An 18,179-nucleotide genomic window follows, 5' to 3' on the forward strand; every position below is an offset into this window, starting at 1 on the left:
TTCCGGGAATGACTGGCCTCCGGTGACCCGACAATTCCCACTTAGGACCGTGCAACAGCGATTTTGGCACAAACTCATGGAGACCAACGCTGTCCGGTTGCCTACTATTCCGTAGCCTTGGACCCAGAGGCCCAGGGTTTTCCCCCGTGTACTGATGCATTACCCGCCGTCTACAGCATGGTCACGGCAGCTGCTAATATCACCCTTCGGTAGCCAGTAACAGTTTATACTTCCCACGTGATTACGGCGCTGCTCACTACGCACAGTATCCAACATCTTACCCAGGCCCGCCTTAATCGATACGAGATTGCCCTCCTTCAGAACCCTCTCCTTACTTTTGAATATTGCTCTGCTATCAATCCAGAGTCCTTTTTACCCGGAGCCACCAACACCCCTAACCAACCCCCCTCACACTTGCATAGAACTCAACTACTTTCATACCTTCCCACCCCACCCCCCCCCCCCGACCTGACCTTTCTGACCATGCACTACCCAACTCTGCCCTTACTCCTTTTGTGGACGGATCCTCTTCGATCTCCCCTGCAGGCAACCGCGTGGCTGGCTACGCTGTGACATCCCTCTCCCAGACCTTAGAAGCACCGGCCCTTAAACCTCCCGTTTCGGCCCAGAAGGCGGAATTGTTCGCCCTTACTAGGGCTTGCATTTTAGCCTCGGGAGTCAGCGCAAATATATATATACGGACTTCCGTTATGCCTTTGGTGTCGCCCATGACTTCGGGTCCCTCTGGGTGCAGCGCGGATTCCAGACCTCGACAGGCAAACCTATTGCCAATTCTGATTATATCTCCAACCTACTTAAAGCCATACTGTTGCCCTCCAAACTGGCAAGTATCAAATGCGCGGCCCATTTAACAGACGCCTCCTCGGTGACCCAGGGTAACTCCCGCGCCGACGCGGCAACGAAAGAGGCGTCCCTACTTGGCCCCTGGGAAGTGAGCACAGAACAGCTTGCATTGCTATCACGCAGGCCCCCTAATGGTCCTGACATATCTACTATTTTGCAGTCCCAGGGGGACGCCCCTGAGGCTGAGATTGACCTGTGGCGCGACCACAATTGCGTTCAAGACTCTGTAACGCGTCTCTGGAAGACACCAGCAGGACAAATATGTGCCCCAGATGCATGGTTACCCCTTCTTGTCGATAAACTGCACACTGATACACATCTGGGCAAGGAGGGAATGTGTGCGATATTGCTAAGAACCTGGTGGAGCCCGAACCTGGTGGAGCCCTAACATTCAGGAGGCAGCAAAGGATAGAGCCAGGCGATGCCTAACCTGCCAGAAGGTAATCCCTGGAAAATCTATCTAATGCGAAAGAGGCCGGACTCCACTTCCGGGAGGGCCTTTTGAAGTGTTACAAATGGACTTTATTGAGCTGCCTCGCGGACACTTTTACAAATATTGCTTGGTGATAGCAGATGTGCTTAGCAGGTGGATAAATGCTTTTCCGACCACCAATAACAAAGCAGGTACGCTGGTTAAGATACTAATAAAGGACATCATCCCACGATTTGGAATCCCCTGTCGCTTGTCTTCAGACAATGGGCCGCACTTCATTGGAAAGATCAATAAGGAACTCTATGAATTACTAAAGAGAGACCAGCAGTTCCATTGCTCCCACCATCCTGTAGCGGCAGGACTGGTGGAAAGGGCTAATGGGTTACTAAAGGACAAATTGACTAAACTAACCCTAGAGACCGGACAGAACTGGTTGAAAGTGCTTCCGCTGGCATCATATCAATGCGGATCACTCCCCAGATTGGGACAGGACTAACCGCAGCAGAGATAGTTTATGGAGGACCTGGCAAGACTCCCAGGGACAGTGACAGACCTCCCCCTCCCGTAGTGGACTTACAAGTAGTGGGACAAGAATTACAGGACTATTGCAGGCAATTAACTCTCTCTTTGAAGTTCCTCCATACTCAGGTTGTGGAAGCCTATAAGGCGGGAGCAAACGACAGCGACTGGCCTAACCCCGACCCTGACGACTGGGTGCTGATCTGAGACTGGGAAAGACCAAAGTTGGGACCTCGGTGGAAGGACCGCCCCAGCTCCTTATGCGGACCCCTTCAGCGGTCTAGGTGGAAGGACAAGAGCGCTGGATCCATCTGAGCATATGAGAATGTGAAGCAGAGTGAAGCAGAAGTCCTTGAATACTCCCGCCAGTTGGTTGGCAAAATTTTCTGTGCCTTACAAGGTAAATGTATAGTGATCTTTTCAGACTGCTCTGGTTAAAATCCCCCAAAACGATGGTGAAGGCTGTTTCATGCATGCTGATCCCATTGCTCAGATCATCTAAAGCCTGATTGACATAGGCCTGAGGTGGAATGTATACTGCTACCAAAATGATCATGGAAATTTCCCGTGGAAGGTAAAATGGAAGGCACTTAACTGCGAGATATTCCATGTCTGGTGAGCAGAACTGGGACAGCACTGATATATATGTGCATCAAGTGGAGTTGATCATGAGACATACTCCTCCACCTCTGCTTTTGAGAAACTCTATAGATCCATACTGATGGTGTACAGTCAACCTGTCGTTCTGAATCGCTGCATCCGGTACGGAAGGGGTTAACCAGGATTCCGTGAAACAAAGGACACACATGGTCTTAATGTCCCAATGATTCAGCACTTTGATATCATCAAATTCATTCACCAGAGACTGCACGCTTGCCAGCAAGATAGTTGGGACTGGGAGTTCTAAACTCCATTTCCTTAAACGCACTTGTATCCCTGTCTAGCAGCCACGTTTCCTGCGTGGAATCCAGCAAGGATGAATCTATCCCCAATCAGCATTGTTTCCAACAGTTTTAAGCAGCAATAGTTCATTCCCATCCTGATCTTTAATTTGCTTGTTTTCCTTACGGAATTGTGCATCATTAAATGGGTTCTTTGGTTGTGGATGTGCATTTAAAATGCATCACCAAAATTGTACTTTTAATGTTGCTTTTCTTGTGTTCTAATTTATAATAAAACAATCTCAACCAAATTATTCTTTTTAAATGTGGTTTAATGTCAAATCAGCTACTGAAAGAAAATAAAGAGAAAGATTTTACTAAGAGGCAAGAAAGTAAAATGTTTTTAAATTACAATACTCAGTACTATTTTCCCTGCTTTTATGAAAAGGAGGGTAGTCCAAGTGACCATAGAAATGAAATGTTCACTCAATATTCATGACAAAACCATTTTTGGTTATTGATCACATTATCGGCAGTGTCAGCCTCATGGGGTTGATCAACATGCAAAACTCACAAAATGCTGGAGAACTCAGCAGGCCAGGCAGCATCAATGGAAAAGAGCACAGTCGAAGTTTTGGGCCGAAATGTTCCTCCAGCATTTTGTGTGTTGCTCGGATTTCCAGCATCTGCAAGTTTTCTGTCGTTTGTGAACATACAAAACTGACAGTATGGTGGTTGAAAAATTTTATTAAAATTGACAATGATTAGTTCCAGTTTTGTGGCTCATTCTCAATCTTAATTTACAGCCATGCAATCCAGAAAAATTAATTTCACCCTAATTGACATGAAAATCCAGCTGGAAATGACACATTTGGGAACAATATCCTCAGGATACTTCAGTCAAAGTAAATCAGATTTGCTTCAGATGATGTATTTCAGAAATATAAATTACCAGGCCTGTTATAAGCATCAAATACATCAATTTGTAGGGATGATGTATCTCCATACTTGGAATTCAGGCTTTGATTTCTTTCAGTTGAGTTGGGCAATGGTAATGCCATGAAATCCATTGCTGTTCCACTGCAGCGTCATACAGAGTTGGATGAAATTCAATATAACTGACTCTCATTCTGCAGTAGTTGAGGTTCACTCATTTTCTTCCAGTTTTCAATTGGTGGCAAACGGCACGAGAACAACTGCCCAGTTAATGGGCTCTCTTTAGTATGAATCCAAGGTATCAATATATGTGGGTTCAATAATTCCATTTTAAAGATAAACCTCTTTCTCCCCAGGCTTTCTTTTCTCCCTCTCTGAAAAATTCATGAGAGTTATATCATTAACATGTTTTTGAAAACTTGCCAAAAATATGTGACTATCAGATGATCTAAACACAAGTAAATAATTCATTCCATCCATCGGACACCCATAGCTCTCGTCTCACTGCTGCCATCAGGAAGGAGGTACAGGGGCCTCAGGACCCACACCACCAGGAACAGTTATTACCCCTCAACCATCCGGCTCTTGAACCAGAGTGGATAACTTTACTCACCAAACTTGAACTGATTCCTCAAACTATGGATTCACTTTCAAGGACTCTACAACTCATGTTCACAATATTATTTATTGATTATTACTATTATTAGTTTGTTTTTTTTTTCTTTTTTGTATTTGTACAGTTTGTTGTCTTTTGTTTGTCCATCCCTGTGTGCAGTTTTTCATTGATTCTATGGTGTTTCTTTGGATTTATAGTGAATGCCCTCAAGCAAATGAATCTCACGGGAGTATATGGTGATGTATATAAACTTTGGTTCTTTAAGCTTGTTGTAGTCAGGAGTGGTAATGGGGACAAGCTCCCACTATCTATTAAATGCTCCCAATGGTGTGCACCTCAAATAGCTTCTGATAATCAAGTCCTGCTCCTGGCTTCCTGTGTGGCTTAGCTACCAAGCCCGGCTGAACCATTTCTACTGACAGGAGAAGGAGCAAAAGTGAGTTACTGGCTCCCTAAAAGCAGTCACTCCAGGCAGATGGGTCTCGTCAGCTGGGGATGACAGCTCATCTAGGGGAAGGAAAACTCTGATCTTAGACTTATGCTGCCTTGTGTCTATAACCACTCCTGTGGAAGGCTTCAGGAGTAAACCCCACGGGAAAAATCTGGAGCTGGAGTCCCTAAGGCAGTCCTAAATTACGTTCATTGCTGATGGGCAACTCTTGTGACACTGATGGTACTAAACCGTACTGGTCTCTGCCGTTCCTTTGGGTACATCAGATGTGTGGAGAGAGCAAGCTTGCTACATGGGCAACAGCTTGCTCTCCATATCATACTGCCCAGATTAACGTATCTAGACAGCTAGGACACAATATCCATGGTCAACTCTGACCGACAGAAGCCCTCACATAGCTAATTTGATTAAAAAAAATTTATTTTGTACTTCGAATTTTAATCTGTTCAATTCTGCTGTTTATTTATTAGCTTTTTCCTTGAATACATCTCCGTTGTTTAGTTCAACCTCTCCTAAATATTGATTCAAGTAAAGTTCCACATTGCCTAAAAGGTTACATTTACAAAGTATAAAGTTAACTACTTTCTGGATTTATTGTAAGTTTAAGGGATGTTTAGTATTGTTTTAGATGTTTCCCTACTAATCAGCCGAGTCACCTCACCTAGGACAGAGTGCAGAGGAGTGTTGTTAGAACTGGAACTTTTTATCTGTGCAGGCAATTCGATAGATTGGAGTTCTTTTGTGAGAAGGCTGAGAGGAGAGGCTTTATTGAGGTGTACAGAACTATTGTGGGGATGTTAGGGTGGGTGGATCTTGATGGAAGAATAAGAAAGAACTAATTTCTCTGTTCTGCAGTCTTAAAAGCTACATGTTGTAGAGTTGCAGTCATTACCACAAATACTAGAAGTAAAGTGAGGAAAATATTTTTCATACAGGATGATTTATATATTCACTGGCAAAGGGGATGATGAAGGCAATACATAGGGCTACAGCATATAGCAGGATACAGTGCTGGAATTTCACCTGGTAGCTCCTTCTCTGTGTCTGTTGAGCTGATTGGTCACGGTCTGTGTAAATTTAATACAATTTATTTTTAGATTGCTTCTCACAATTCACCAGTATATGAGCTAATACCTTTATATTTTATTGCTATGCAACACAATTTATCCACAAGGCAGGAATAGATGTTTGGGTCTGTTAAGTTTACTGGCAAATTAATGGTTGTAGGAAAAGTATAAGGGAATTTTTTCCTATGTAACAGAATACAAATAGAATATTAAATTGATGATATTGTTTTTCAGAAATAATGCTCTCCATTTTTCAGTGAATTCTCTGACGATGTACCAAAAAAAAATAGAGAGGCAATGCAATGAATGTGATGTATCTGGAATTTACAAAGATTTTCCAGGGGTTTGATTCATAATTGATGGAAAGTATTCTTAGAGATCTTAAATATAATTATCTGGATAGACAGGGTCTGATTAGGAACAGTCAACATGGATTTGTGCATGGAAGGTCATGTTTGACAAAGCTTATTGAATTTTTTGAAGAGGTTATGAGGAAAGTTGACGAGGGTAAAGTGGTGGATGTTGTCTATATGAACCTCAGTAAGGCCTTTGACAAGGATCCACAGGGAAAGATAGTTAGGAAGGTTCAATCGTCAGGCATTAATATTGAAGTAGTAAAATGGATTCAGCAGTGCCTGGATGGGAGACGCCAGAGAGTAGTGGTGGATAACTGTTTGCCAGATTGGAGGACTTTGACTAGTGGTGTGCCTCAGGAATCTGTACTGGGTCCAATGTTGTTTTTCATATACATTAATGATCTGGATGATGGGGTGGTAAATTGGATGAGTAAGTATACATAGAAACATACATAGAAAATAGGTGCAGGAGTAGGCCATTCGGCCCTTCGAGCCTGCAGCGCCATTTATTATGATCATGGCTGATCATCCAACTCAGAACCCCGCCCCAGCCTTCCCTCCATACCCCCTGACCCCCGTAGCCACAAGGGCCATATCTAACTCCCTCTTAAATATAGCCAATGAACTGGCCTCAACTGTTTCCTGTGGCAGAGAATTCCACAGATTCACCACTCTCTGTGTGAAGAAGTTTTTCATAATCTCGGTCCTAAAAGGCCTCCCCTCTATCCTCAAACTGTGGCCCCTCGTTCTGGACTTCCCCAACATCGGGAACAATCTTCCTGCATCTAGCCTGTCCAATCCCTTTAGGATCTTATACGTTTCAATCAGATCCCCCCTCAATCTTCTAAATTCCAACGAGTACAAGCCCAGTTCATCCAGTCTTTCTTCATATGAAAGTCCTGCCATCCCAGGAATCAATCTGGTGAACCTTCTTTGTACTCCCTCTATGGCAAGGATGTCTTTCCTCAGATTAGGGGACCAAAACTGCACACAATACTCCAGGTGTGGTCTCACCAAGGCCTTGTACAACTGCAGTAGTACTCCCTGCTCCTGTACTCGAATCCTCTCGCTATAAATGCCAGCATACCATTCGCCTTTTTCACTGCCTGCTGTACCTGCATGCCCACTTTCAATGACTGGTGTATAATGACACCCAGGTCTCGTTGCACCTCCCCTTTTCCTGATCGGCCACCATTCAGATAATAATCTGTTTTCCTATTTTTGCCACCAAAGTGGATAACTTCACATTTATCCACATTAAATTGCATCTGCCATGAATTTGCCCACTCACCCAACCTATCCAAGTCACCCTGCATCCTCTTAGCATCCTCCTCACAGCTAACACTGCCACCCAGCTTCGTGTCATCTGCAAACTTGGAGATGCTGCATTTAATTCCCTCATCCAAGTCATTAATATATATTGTAAACAACTGAGGTCCCAGCACTGAGCCTTGCGGTACCCCACTAGTCACCGCCTGCCATTCTGAAAAGGTCCCGTTTATTCCCACTCTTTGTTTCCTGTCTGCTAACCAACTCTCCACCCACACCAATACCTTATCCGCAATACCATGTGCTTTAAGATTGCACACTAATCTCCTGTGTGGGACCTTGTCAAAAGCCTTCTGAAAATCCAAATATACCACATCCACTGGTTCTCCCCTATCCACTCTACTAGTTACATCCTCAAAAAATTCTATGAGATTCGTCAGACATGATTTTCCTTTCACAAATCCATGCTGACTTTGTCCGATCATTTCACCGCTTTCCAAATGTGCTGTTATCACATCCTTGATAACTGACTCCAGCAGTTTCCCCACCACCGACGTTAGGCTAACTGGTCTATAATTCCCCGGTTTCTCTCTCCCTCCTTTTTTAAAAAGTGGAGTTACATTAGCCACCCTCCAATCCTCAGGAACTAGTCCAGAATCTAACGAGTTTTGAAAAATTATCACTAATGCATCCACTATTTCTTGGGCTACTTCCTTAAGCACCCTGGGATGCAGACCATCTGGCCCTGGGGATTTATCTGCCTTCAATCCCTTCAATTTACCTAACACCACTTCCCTACTAACATGTATTTCGCTCAGTTCCTCCATCTCACTGGACCCTCTGTCCCCTACTATTTCTGGCAGATTATTTATGTCCTCCTTAGTGAAGACAGAACCAAAGTAATTATTCAATTGGTCTGCCATGTCCTTGCTCCCCATAATCAATTCACCTGTTTCTGTCTGCAGGGGACCTACATTTGTCTTTACCAGTCTTTTCCTTCTCACATATCTATAAAAGCTTTTACAGTCCATTTTTATGTTTCCTGCCAGTTTTCTCTCATAATCTTTTTTCCCCTTCCTAATTAAGCCCTTTGTCCTCCTCTGCTGAACTCTGAATTTCTCCCAGTCCTCAGGTGATCCACTTTCTCTGGCTAATTTGTATGCTTCTTCTTTGGAATTGATACTATCCCTAATTTCTCTTGTCAGCCATGGGTGCACTACCTTCCTTGATTTATTCTTTTGCCAAACTGGGATGAACAATTGTTGTAGTTCATCCATGCAACCTTTAAATGCTTGCCATTGCATATCCACCGTCAATCCTTTAAGTGTCATTTGCCAGTCTATCTTAGCTAATTCACGTCTCATACCTTCAAAGTTACCCCTCTTTAAGTTCAGAACCTTTGTTTCTGAATTAACTATGTCACTCTCCATCTTAATGAAGAATTCCACCATATTATGGTCACTCTTACGCAAGGGGCCTCTCACGACAAGATCACTAATTAACCCTTCCTCATTGCTCAAAACCCAGTCCAGAATAGCCTGCTCTCTAGTTGGTTCCTCGACATGTTGGTTCAAAAAACCATCCCGCATACATTCCAAGAAATCCTCTTCCTCAGCACCTTTACCAATTTGGTTCACCCAATCTGCATGTAGATTGAAGTCACCCATTATAACTGCTGTTCCTTTATTGCACACATTTCTAATTTCCTGTTTAATACCATCTCCGACCTCACTACTACTGTTAGGTGGCCTAAAACACAACTCCCACCAGCGTCTTCTGCCCCTTAGCGTTACGCAGCTCTACCCATATCGATTCCACATCTTCCCGGTTTATGTCCTTCCTTTCTATTGCGTTAATCTCTTCTTTAACCAGCAATGCCACCCCACCTCCCCTTCCTTCATGTCTATCCCTCCTGAATATTGAATATCCCTGAACATTGAGCTCCCATCCCTGGTCACCCTGGAGCCATGTCTCTGTGATTCCAACTATATCATAATCATTAAAAACAATCTGCACTTTCAATTCATTCACCTTATTACGAATGCTCCTTGCATTGACACACAAAGCCTTCAGGTGCTCTTTTACAACTCTCTTAGTCCTTTTACAATTATGCTGAAAAGTGGCCCTCTTTAATGTTTGCCCTGGATTTATCGGCCTGCCACTTTTACTTTTCTCCATAGTACTTTTTGTTTCTACCCTCACTTTACACCCCTCTGTCTCTCTGCACTGGTCCCCATCCCCCTGTAGTGAACTAACCTCTTCACGCCTAGCCTCTTTAATTTGATTCCCACCCCCCAACCATTCTAGTTTAAAGTCACCTCAGTAGCCCCCGCTAATCTCCCTGCCAGGATATTGGTATGCAGATAATACTAAGATAAATGGAGTTGTGGATAATGAAGTAGGTTTTCAAAGCTTGCAGAGAGATTTAGGCCAGTTAGAAGAGTGGGCTGAAAGATGGCAAATGGAGTTTAATGCTGATAAATGTGAGGTGCTACATTTTGGTAGGACTAACCAAAATAGGACATACATGGTAAATGGTAGGGTATTGAAGAATGCAGTAGAACAGAGAGATCTAGGAATAATGGTGCATAGTTCCCTGAGGGTGGAATCTCATGTGGATAGTGTGGTGAAGAAAACTTTTGGTACGCTGGCATTTATTAATCAGAGCACTGAGTATAGGAGTTGGGATGTAATGTTGAAATTGTATAAGGCATTGGTGAGACCACATCTGGAGTATTGTGTACAGTTTTGGTCACTGAATTACTGTATGGGAAAGATGTCAACATATAGAGAGAGTACAGAGAAGATTTACTACAATGTTACGTGGGTTTCATCACCTAAGTTACAGAGAATGGTTGAACAAGTTGGGTCTTTATTCTTTGGAATGTAGAAGGTTGACGCAGACTTGATAGAGGTATTTAAAATTATGAGGGGTATAGATAGAGTTGACATGGATAGGCTTTTTCCATTGAGAGTAGGGGAGATTCATTGAGAGTTAAAAGGCGAAAGTTTAGGGGTAACATGAGGGGGAACTTCTTTACTCAGAGAGTGGTAGCTGTGTGGAATGAGCTTCCAGAAGAAGTGGTTGAGGCAGGTTCGATGTTGTTGTTTAAAGTTAAATTGGACAGCTATATGGACAGGAAAGGAATGGAGGGTTATGGGCTGAGTGCAGGTCGGTGGGACTAGGTGAGAGTAAGTGTTCGACACGGACTAGAAGGACTGAGATGGCCTGTTTCCATGCTGTAATTGTTATATAGTTATATGGTTATAATTAGGATCCAGATATTTAGAATCAGGGGACAAGTAGAAGGAACATGGAATAAGCTATTTTCAAAACAGAGAGCTAAAAATGGGAGTTGGGAGTGGCTCTTCAGACTGGAACTAGATTTGTAATAGTGTTCCACAAGGATAGTCACTATTCAGCTTGTATACAAAACAATTTCAATAGGGAAATTAGAAGAACAGTTTTCAAACTGTGATCATGGTACAATAACAAGCGGTATCATTAGCAAAACTACAAAAACATAGTCAATAATTAGCAGAATTGTACTTCTTACAATTGTTAAAAGTAATTTTACTTACTATTTTGTTTGCACAATGATTTTACTTTTTGATAGTTAAGTATGATTAAAAGAAAAACTAACAGCAATTTTCCTGCAAATATGTATCAGCAGAGCTCACCTAAAGTAGATCAGAGGGAGAGAATAATATTTGTAATCTATTAAAACAATGATATAATAGGACAACAATCTGATTTAATAAACATTAATTATTGATTATGTAGTACATCTGAAACATATGTAGTTTGATGTTACTTGGATAATTTACTTCGGTGGTGAGTATATTATACATTGGCAGACAAAATAATTAAAATTCTTTTTACAGTATGTAAGCAATACCTAGCAATACAAGCGCTCTCCTGTATCACTATTAATGTTCAACTGAGAGAGAAGGGCAATACTGAGTTTCTCAGCTTGTGCATCATTTTAAACTGACCTGTCTCTTAATGTTTTCAATGTTTGGATATCAGAATGACATCAATGATAATAGCCTTAGAATGAAATATTAATTGTTGAGGAAAGTTTTTTGGGAACCTTTTATGTCTGGTAAGCTTTGAATGAAAAGCCAATATTTTTGAACTCAAAAATATAAAGGAAAAGATTCCTTATAAACACGTCTGAATTGTGAAATTTGAACATTCATGGTGCAAGACTTTATAACATACACAATAAGATCACACTGTATCATTCTTCACAGGAGTGTTCGTCAATGTAGTCGTTGGATTATAAATCTGTATTTGTATTAACAGCTATAACACATTATAGAACCCGTAGCAATGGCTTACATTTGTTCCTATAATCTAGAAGCCTTTGAAGATTGGTACCATTATTTAGGGAAAACCAAAAGCTTCCAGGTCAAAAAACATAAACTGAAAGTTATGAACAAAGTTGCATGAAGATTGACTTCAAAATACAAAGCATATGCCATGCAAACAAAAGTTCCAGGAGGTCTAATAATTCAATGAGGAAGGACTTGCATTTGTATACCAGCAGTTATATCCCTACTATTCCAAGCCAACTAAATATGTACAATAGTATCAGAAAGACATTAGCTTCTGCAGTGGAGGTTACCACAGTAAATACTGTATATTGAAAGACAAGGTTGGATAGATTTTTGCATAGTAGGAGCATTAAGGGTTATGGGGAAAAGGCAGGTAGGTGGAGATGAGTCCATGGCCAGAGCAGGCATGATCTAATTGAATGGTTGAGCATGCTCGACTGGTCACGTGGCCTACTCCCGCTCCTATTTCTTCTGTTTACCACCTGCTCCTCTATTGCCACAAAGAACTCCACTTTCGATACATATGACAAATAAAGCTTATCTCTTTATGAGAATTGCGAAGATTCACTACCATAAGAACATAAGATATAGGAGCAGAAGTTGGCCATTCAGCCCATCAAACTGCTTCACCATTCAGTTATGGGCTGGTTCAAATCTTCTAGTCATCCCCACTCTTCTACCTTCTCTCCATATCCCCATGCCCTGGCTAAACAAGAATCTATCTATTTCTGCCCTAAATGCTCCCAATGACTTGGCTTCCACAGCCACTCCTTGCAACAAATCCCACAGATTTACTACCCTCTGACTAATGTACTTTCTCTGCATCTCTGTTCCAAATTGACATCCTTCAATCCTGAAGTCGTGCCCTCTTTTCCTAGAAGCCCCTACCATGGGAAATAACTTTGCCCTATCTAATCTGTTCAGGCCTTTTAACATTCAGAATGTTTCTATGAGATCCCCCCTCATTCTCCGGAATTCCAGGGAATACAGCACAAGAGCTGCCAGACAGTCCTCATACGGTAACCCTTTCATTCCTGGAATCATTCTTGTGAATCTTCTCTGAACCCTCTCCAATGTCAGTACATCCTTTCTAAAATAAAGAGCCCAAATCTGTACACAATACTCCAAGTGTGGTCTTCCAAGTGTATTATAGAACCTCAACATCACATCCCTGCTCTTATATTCTATAGTTCTGGAAATGAACGCCAACATCGTATTCGCCTTCTTCACCATCGACTCAACCTGGAGGTTAACCTTTAGGGTATCCTGCACAAGGACCCCCAAGTCCCTATGCACCTCTGTATTTTGAATTCTCTCCCCATCTAAATAATAGTCTGCCCGTTTATTTCTTCCACCAAAGCACACTTTCCAACGTTGTATTTCATTTGCCTCTTCTTTGCCCATTCCCCTAAACTATCTAAGTCTTGCTGCAGGCTCTCTGTTTCCTCAACACTACCCGGTCCTCCACCTATCTTTGTATCATCCGCAAATTTAGCCACAAATCCATTGTAAAAAGAAGCGGTCCCAAAACCGACCCCTGTGGAACTCCACTGATAACCATCAGCCAGCCAGAATAGGAGCCCTTTATTCCCACTCTCTGTTTTCTGCCAATCAGCTAATGCTCCACCCATGCTAGTAACTCCCTTGTAATTCCATGGTCCTATATCTACCCTCAACTCCCTTTTACCCTTTATATAACAAAGTATACTTAAAAAAGCTTTTAGTATCTTCTTTGATATTAGTCACCTGCTTCCTTTCATAATTCATCTTTTTCACCTTCTTAGTTTCCTTCTGCAAGTTTTTAAAAGCTTCCCAATCCTTTATCTTCCCACTAGCTTTGGCTTCCTTGTATACCTCTCATTTGCTTTTACTATGGCTCTGACTTCACTTGTCAGCCATGGTAGTATCCTTCTACCATTTGAAAAATTCTCCTTATTTGGAATATATCTGTCTTGCACTTACCTCATTTTTCACAGAAACTCCAGCCATTGATGCTCTGCTGTCCTTCCTGCTAGTGTCCCTTTCTGGTCAACCTTGGCCATTTCTCCCCACATGCCATTGTAAGTTCATTTATTCCACTAAAATACTGACACCTTGGAATGTAGTTTCTCCTTCTCAAATTTCAAAGTGAGCTAGATCATATTGTGATCACTGTTCCCTAAGGGTTCCTTAACCTTAAGCTCTCTTAGCACCTCTGTATCATTGCACTATCCTTTAAGTGAAGAAATTTCTTCTCGCCTCATCCACAGGAAATTCACCAGGATACTGCCTTGATTAAAGATAATGCCTCATGAGGAAAGTTTGAGTGAGTTAGAGCTTTTCTGTTTGAAGCGGAGGAGGACGAGAGGTGACTTCAAAGAGGCATATAAGATGAAAAGAAGTGTAGATAGAGTGGATAGGCAGCACCTTTTCCCCAGGACAGAATTGGTTAGTATGAGAGGGCAAAATCGTAAGATGATTTGAGGAAGGTATAGGGAGGATGTCAGATGTAGATTTTTTTTACACAGAGAGTGGTATTTGTGTGGAATGCAGTGCCAGAGATGGTGGTGGAGGCAGATAATTTGGGGGCACTGAAGAGACTCTTAGACATTTACATGAATAAAAGAAACTGAAGAAGTATGTGGGCAGTAAGAGTTAGATTGATTTTGGAGTAGGCTAAAAGAAATCAACACAACATGCCCAGTACTGTGCTGTACTGTTCTATGTTCTGTATTATATCAAGAGAGAGGATAGTTGTGAATACTTTGGAAGAATTTAATGCAGCGCTATGAACAAACTTTATTCTTCATACTTACTTGCAAAATTATGTTCATTGCACAACTCTGTAATAGTGAGTTCACTACTTGCATTACTAACTCTGTTCTTCACTATGCACCTGAATATGTATTGTTTCCACTCATTCTCATGGTTCACCACCAGTTCCGGCCCCTCAAAGGTTCTGTTGGTGTTTTCAGACAGGGATAGAATATCCCAGTAGAATGTAACATTTGCTCCATTGGAGATAGAGCAGTTCAGAGTGATATTTGGAGACGGACACTTCCAAATTGGTGTTATCACTGGCTTCAAAACTGGTTCTGAAATGAGATAGTAGATAGAAGAATTATGTGATCTTGCTTTTCTTTTTAAGAGATGCAGCATAGTAAACCCTTTCTGTCCAGAGACCCCACACCACCCATAATATAGACTCCTGATGTTTGAAATTGAATGATTTGCTTGAAAGTAAGATATGTTGATTAGGAAATGTACAGAAATCTCTGATCACCAGGTTCTCTTTTTGTAGTAACATGAAAACCATCTACACTCACCATCATCTCTCTAAAACACTGACAGTGACTTCCACTTCCCTGATGGAGAGTTAAATTTAGAAATCAGGAGGCTGTTCTCAGTGGTTCGCTACTGGTAAAGTCATAGTACAGAAGCAGGACCTTTAGACCACTATGTCCTTGCTGAACACTGTACTTACCTTTACTAGTTTTATTAATCCACATTTGGTCCACAGCCTTTCTGATGCAGCAATTGTCTAAATCATTCTTAAACACTCTGAATGCACCTACCTCCACTGCCTGCTCAGACAGTACATTCCAGATTCCAACCACACTAGGTATGAAAGAATTCCTGTTCAGATGCCCTCAAAAACCCATATTTCTCAACTTACAGTTACACTCGTCACCATGGGGAAAGAATTGTTTACCACCTCCCCTACCTATTCCTCTAATAATTCTGAATATCCATTTCGGGTCATCTCTTGGTTTCTTCTGCTCCAAGGAAAATAAGCACACCCTATTGAATCTCTCCTTATAACCAAAAAACACAATGCAAACAACTTCCACGTGAATCTTCCCTGCACTCTGCCTAGTGCAATCACATCTTTTCTATAGTGTGATAATCGGAACTGTGCACAATATTTCACGTGGGGCCTAACCAGTGTTTTATAAAGTTGTAACATGATGTCCCAGATGAATCAGAATTATGTTGATTATAATTGACAGATGCCATGAAGTTTGTTATTTTGTGGCAGCGGTACAGTGCAAGACATTAAGACATTACTATAAATTACAATAAAATAAAATAAATAAGTCATGCGAAAGAGGAATACCGATGTGATGGTCATGAGTTCATGGAAAGTTCAAAACTCTGAAGGCAGTGGTGGGGAGGCGGCGGGGTGGGGGGGGGGGGGGTGCGGTGGTGTAGATACTGTTCCTGAATCAAGTGTAGGTTTTAATACTCCTGTAACTTCCCTCTGATGGTAGTAATGAGAAGAGACCATGTCCTGGATGGCGAATTCCTTAATGATGGATGCTCCTTCTTGAGACATTGCCTTTTGAAGATCCTGGATGGTGGTAAGGGTTACGCCCTTGATGCAGCTGGCTGAGATGACAAACCTCTGCAGTCTCTGTTGGTCCTGTACATTGGAGCCTCCATTCCAGGTGGTGATACAACCCAGTCAGAATGCTCTCCATGGTACATTTGTAGAAACTTGCTAGCAACTTTGGTGACACACCGATTCTCCTAAAGGTTCTAATGAAGTAAATCTACTGGCAAGCCTGCTTCATGATTGCACCAATATGTTGGGCTCAGGATAGATCCTCTGAGATGTCAATGCCCATGAACTTGAAACTGCTCATCCTTTCCACTGTTGGTCCCTTGATGTTCTCCTGACTTCCTTTTCTTGAAGCCCAGAATCAATTCCTTGGTCTTGCTGATTGTTAATGTAAGGTTGTATTATGACACCATTCAAACAGCTGATCATTCTCACACCTGTACTGCAATGTTCTGTCTAGTTTTTTTTTTTGCAGCTGTGTGGACCAACTATTGCTCTGAGCAGGAAAACTTTACACAGCCTGGAAACTGTGTGGCACGTTAAATGGATTCACGTGTATGAAATTCTTGCACAGAATGCATAGAAACATGAATTATAATATCACAGATAGACTTCTTTCATGCATCTTGTTTCACTCTTGCTTCGTGCTCTTTTAGAATTTCAGCTAAAATGCAAAATTCTGTATTTTTTCTGGTTGCATAATTTAGTTAAGATGTTTTAAATGATCTAACTTGCATTCTCCTATTTTTTCCCACTACTGAACTCAAACCCTGAACTTTTGCTTCTCTACAAAATAGGACCACCAATATATTAGATAAAAACGTTTCAAATTTTTATGTTTTTGTTTTTAAAACAAAGATGGTAATTCAGCATCAGTGAATTCAGAGGTCAAATTGCTTACTTTCCTCAAGTTCCTAAGTTCTTACATTATTTTTTTTATGAATGTTTTTTATGCTGAATGGCTGATTGATCTACCTGTGTTATTGCTGGATGCCATAGACAATGACATGTTAACCATCATGTCAGAATGGACAGGTTCTACATTATAATAGTGAGCAACTTCTCTCAGAGGCTATGACAAATGCTGGACCTTTGTCACTGGATCATGATGAGAAGGGGACTTTGTTTTCTCTGAAGAAACTCAAGAATGAAGTCCAGGATGTGAAAAAAAGAGTAGGAGTTGGGTTCACATTAGCTGGACTTGAGGATGGCCAGCAGTCTGGAACACTGATGGCTGGAACTGCCACATGCCCAGGGGGAGTGAGTTGGTGATGGAGAGATAAAGGTAAATTGAGGGGTTATATCTTGGTGGAGGACAGCACTGGAGACTGGGGTAGTGATTTAGAGTTAGAGATAGAAAATTCATAGAGAGAGTGCTCAGATGGAGATAAAGAATGTTATGGAGGGTGATAGAGGGGATTAGTGCAAGATGGGAAGGCACTGATCTGGGAATATCGTTGGGGTGAAGGGATTAAAAGGAGGTAAGAGGCAATTAGGTAAAGTGAATGCTGAACGCACTCAGCAAGTCAGGCAACATCTGTGGAGGGGATTAAACAGTCGACGGTTCATGTTGAGACTGAGGGAGGGAAGGTGCAGTTAGTTGGGAATGTCAGTGGGAAGATGACAGAAATATATAACAGACAGGGGAGGGTAATGGATTCAGCGGGGTCAGTGTGTAAGTGTTAGATCAATCCATATGTGTATGGGTGAAATCTCTCCACGAGTGTCACGAGTGAGGTTCGGTGTCTGTGTGTATCTACTGTTGACTCCAGCACAGCGCAGGTTCATTTGAATTCGACCCAGTGGCCAAGAACTAGGCATTTACTCCGTCAATCCCGTGTGACATCTGCTCTGCAGTGACCGTCTACGTTAATATAATTCACACAGAGACATTTTCTACTCCGCTGTGTTGGAAGCTGCTGAAATTCGAGATGTCACGTCTCCACATCTCCTAATCAACCCTCGACCTTTTCCGTAACCCTTTCGGCCAACCCTTGTTCTTCTCACCGCTGTTCTCCTCATACCTCGATTTACCGTCCCATTCTCCGTCCTTCAGCAGCCCATCGCCCTTTACTCTCTCCAGTCCCACCTGCTATCCTCACCACTGCTCCTACACTCTCCCCAA

The 18,179-nt window shown here is 42.0% G+C and overlaps 1 protein-coding gene across 22 annotated transcripts in view; it reads right to left on the reverse strand.

The window, feature by feature from the left end:
* Positions 1–3,049: 3,049 nt before the first annotated feature.
* LOC140196419 (uncharacterized) overlaps positions 3,050–18,179 on the reverse strand; it is a 43,259-nt gene continuing 28,129 nt past the window's right edge. For 11 of the 22 annotated variants that reach the window (XM_072255591.1, XM_072255597.1, XM_072255594.1 and 8 more), the window contains 3 exons: positions 14,529–14,807; positions 5,724–5,767; positions 3,050–4,007 (listed from right to left, as the gene is read on the reverse strand). In XM_072255591.1, coding sequence (XP_072111692.1) covers positions 3,807–4,007; positions 5,724–5,767; positions 14,529–14,807 — 524 coding nt within the window. In that variant the 3' untranslated portion in view covers positions 3,050–3,806. Of the gene's footprint in view, positions 4,008–5,723; positions 5,768–10,974; positions 11,074–14,528; positions 14,808–18,179 lie in introns of all 22 variants that reach the window. The other 11 variants (XM_072255610.1, XM_072255599.1, XM_072255606.1 and 8 more) reach the window with 6 other exon arrangements.

Source organism: Mobula birostris, chromosome 4 (genome assembly GCF_030028105.1).
Source record: "Mobula birostris isolate sMobBir1 chromosome 4, sMobBir1.hap1, whole genome shotgun sequence".
NCBI classification, from domain to species: Eukaryota; Metazoa; Chordata; class Chondrichthyes; order Myliobatiformes; family Myliobatidae; genus Mobula; species Mobula birostris.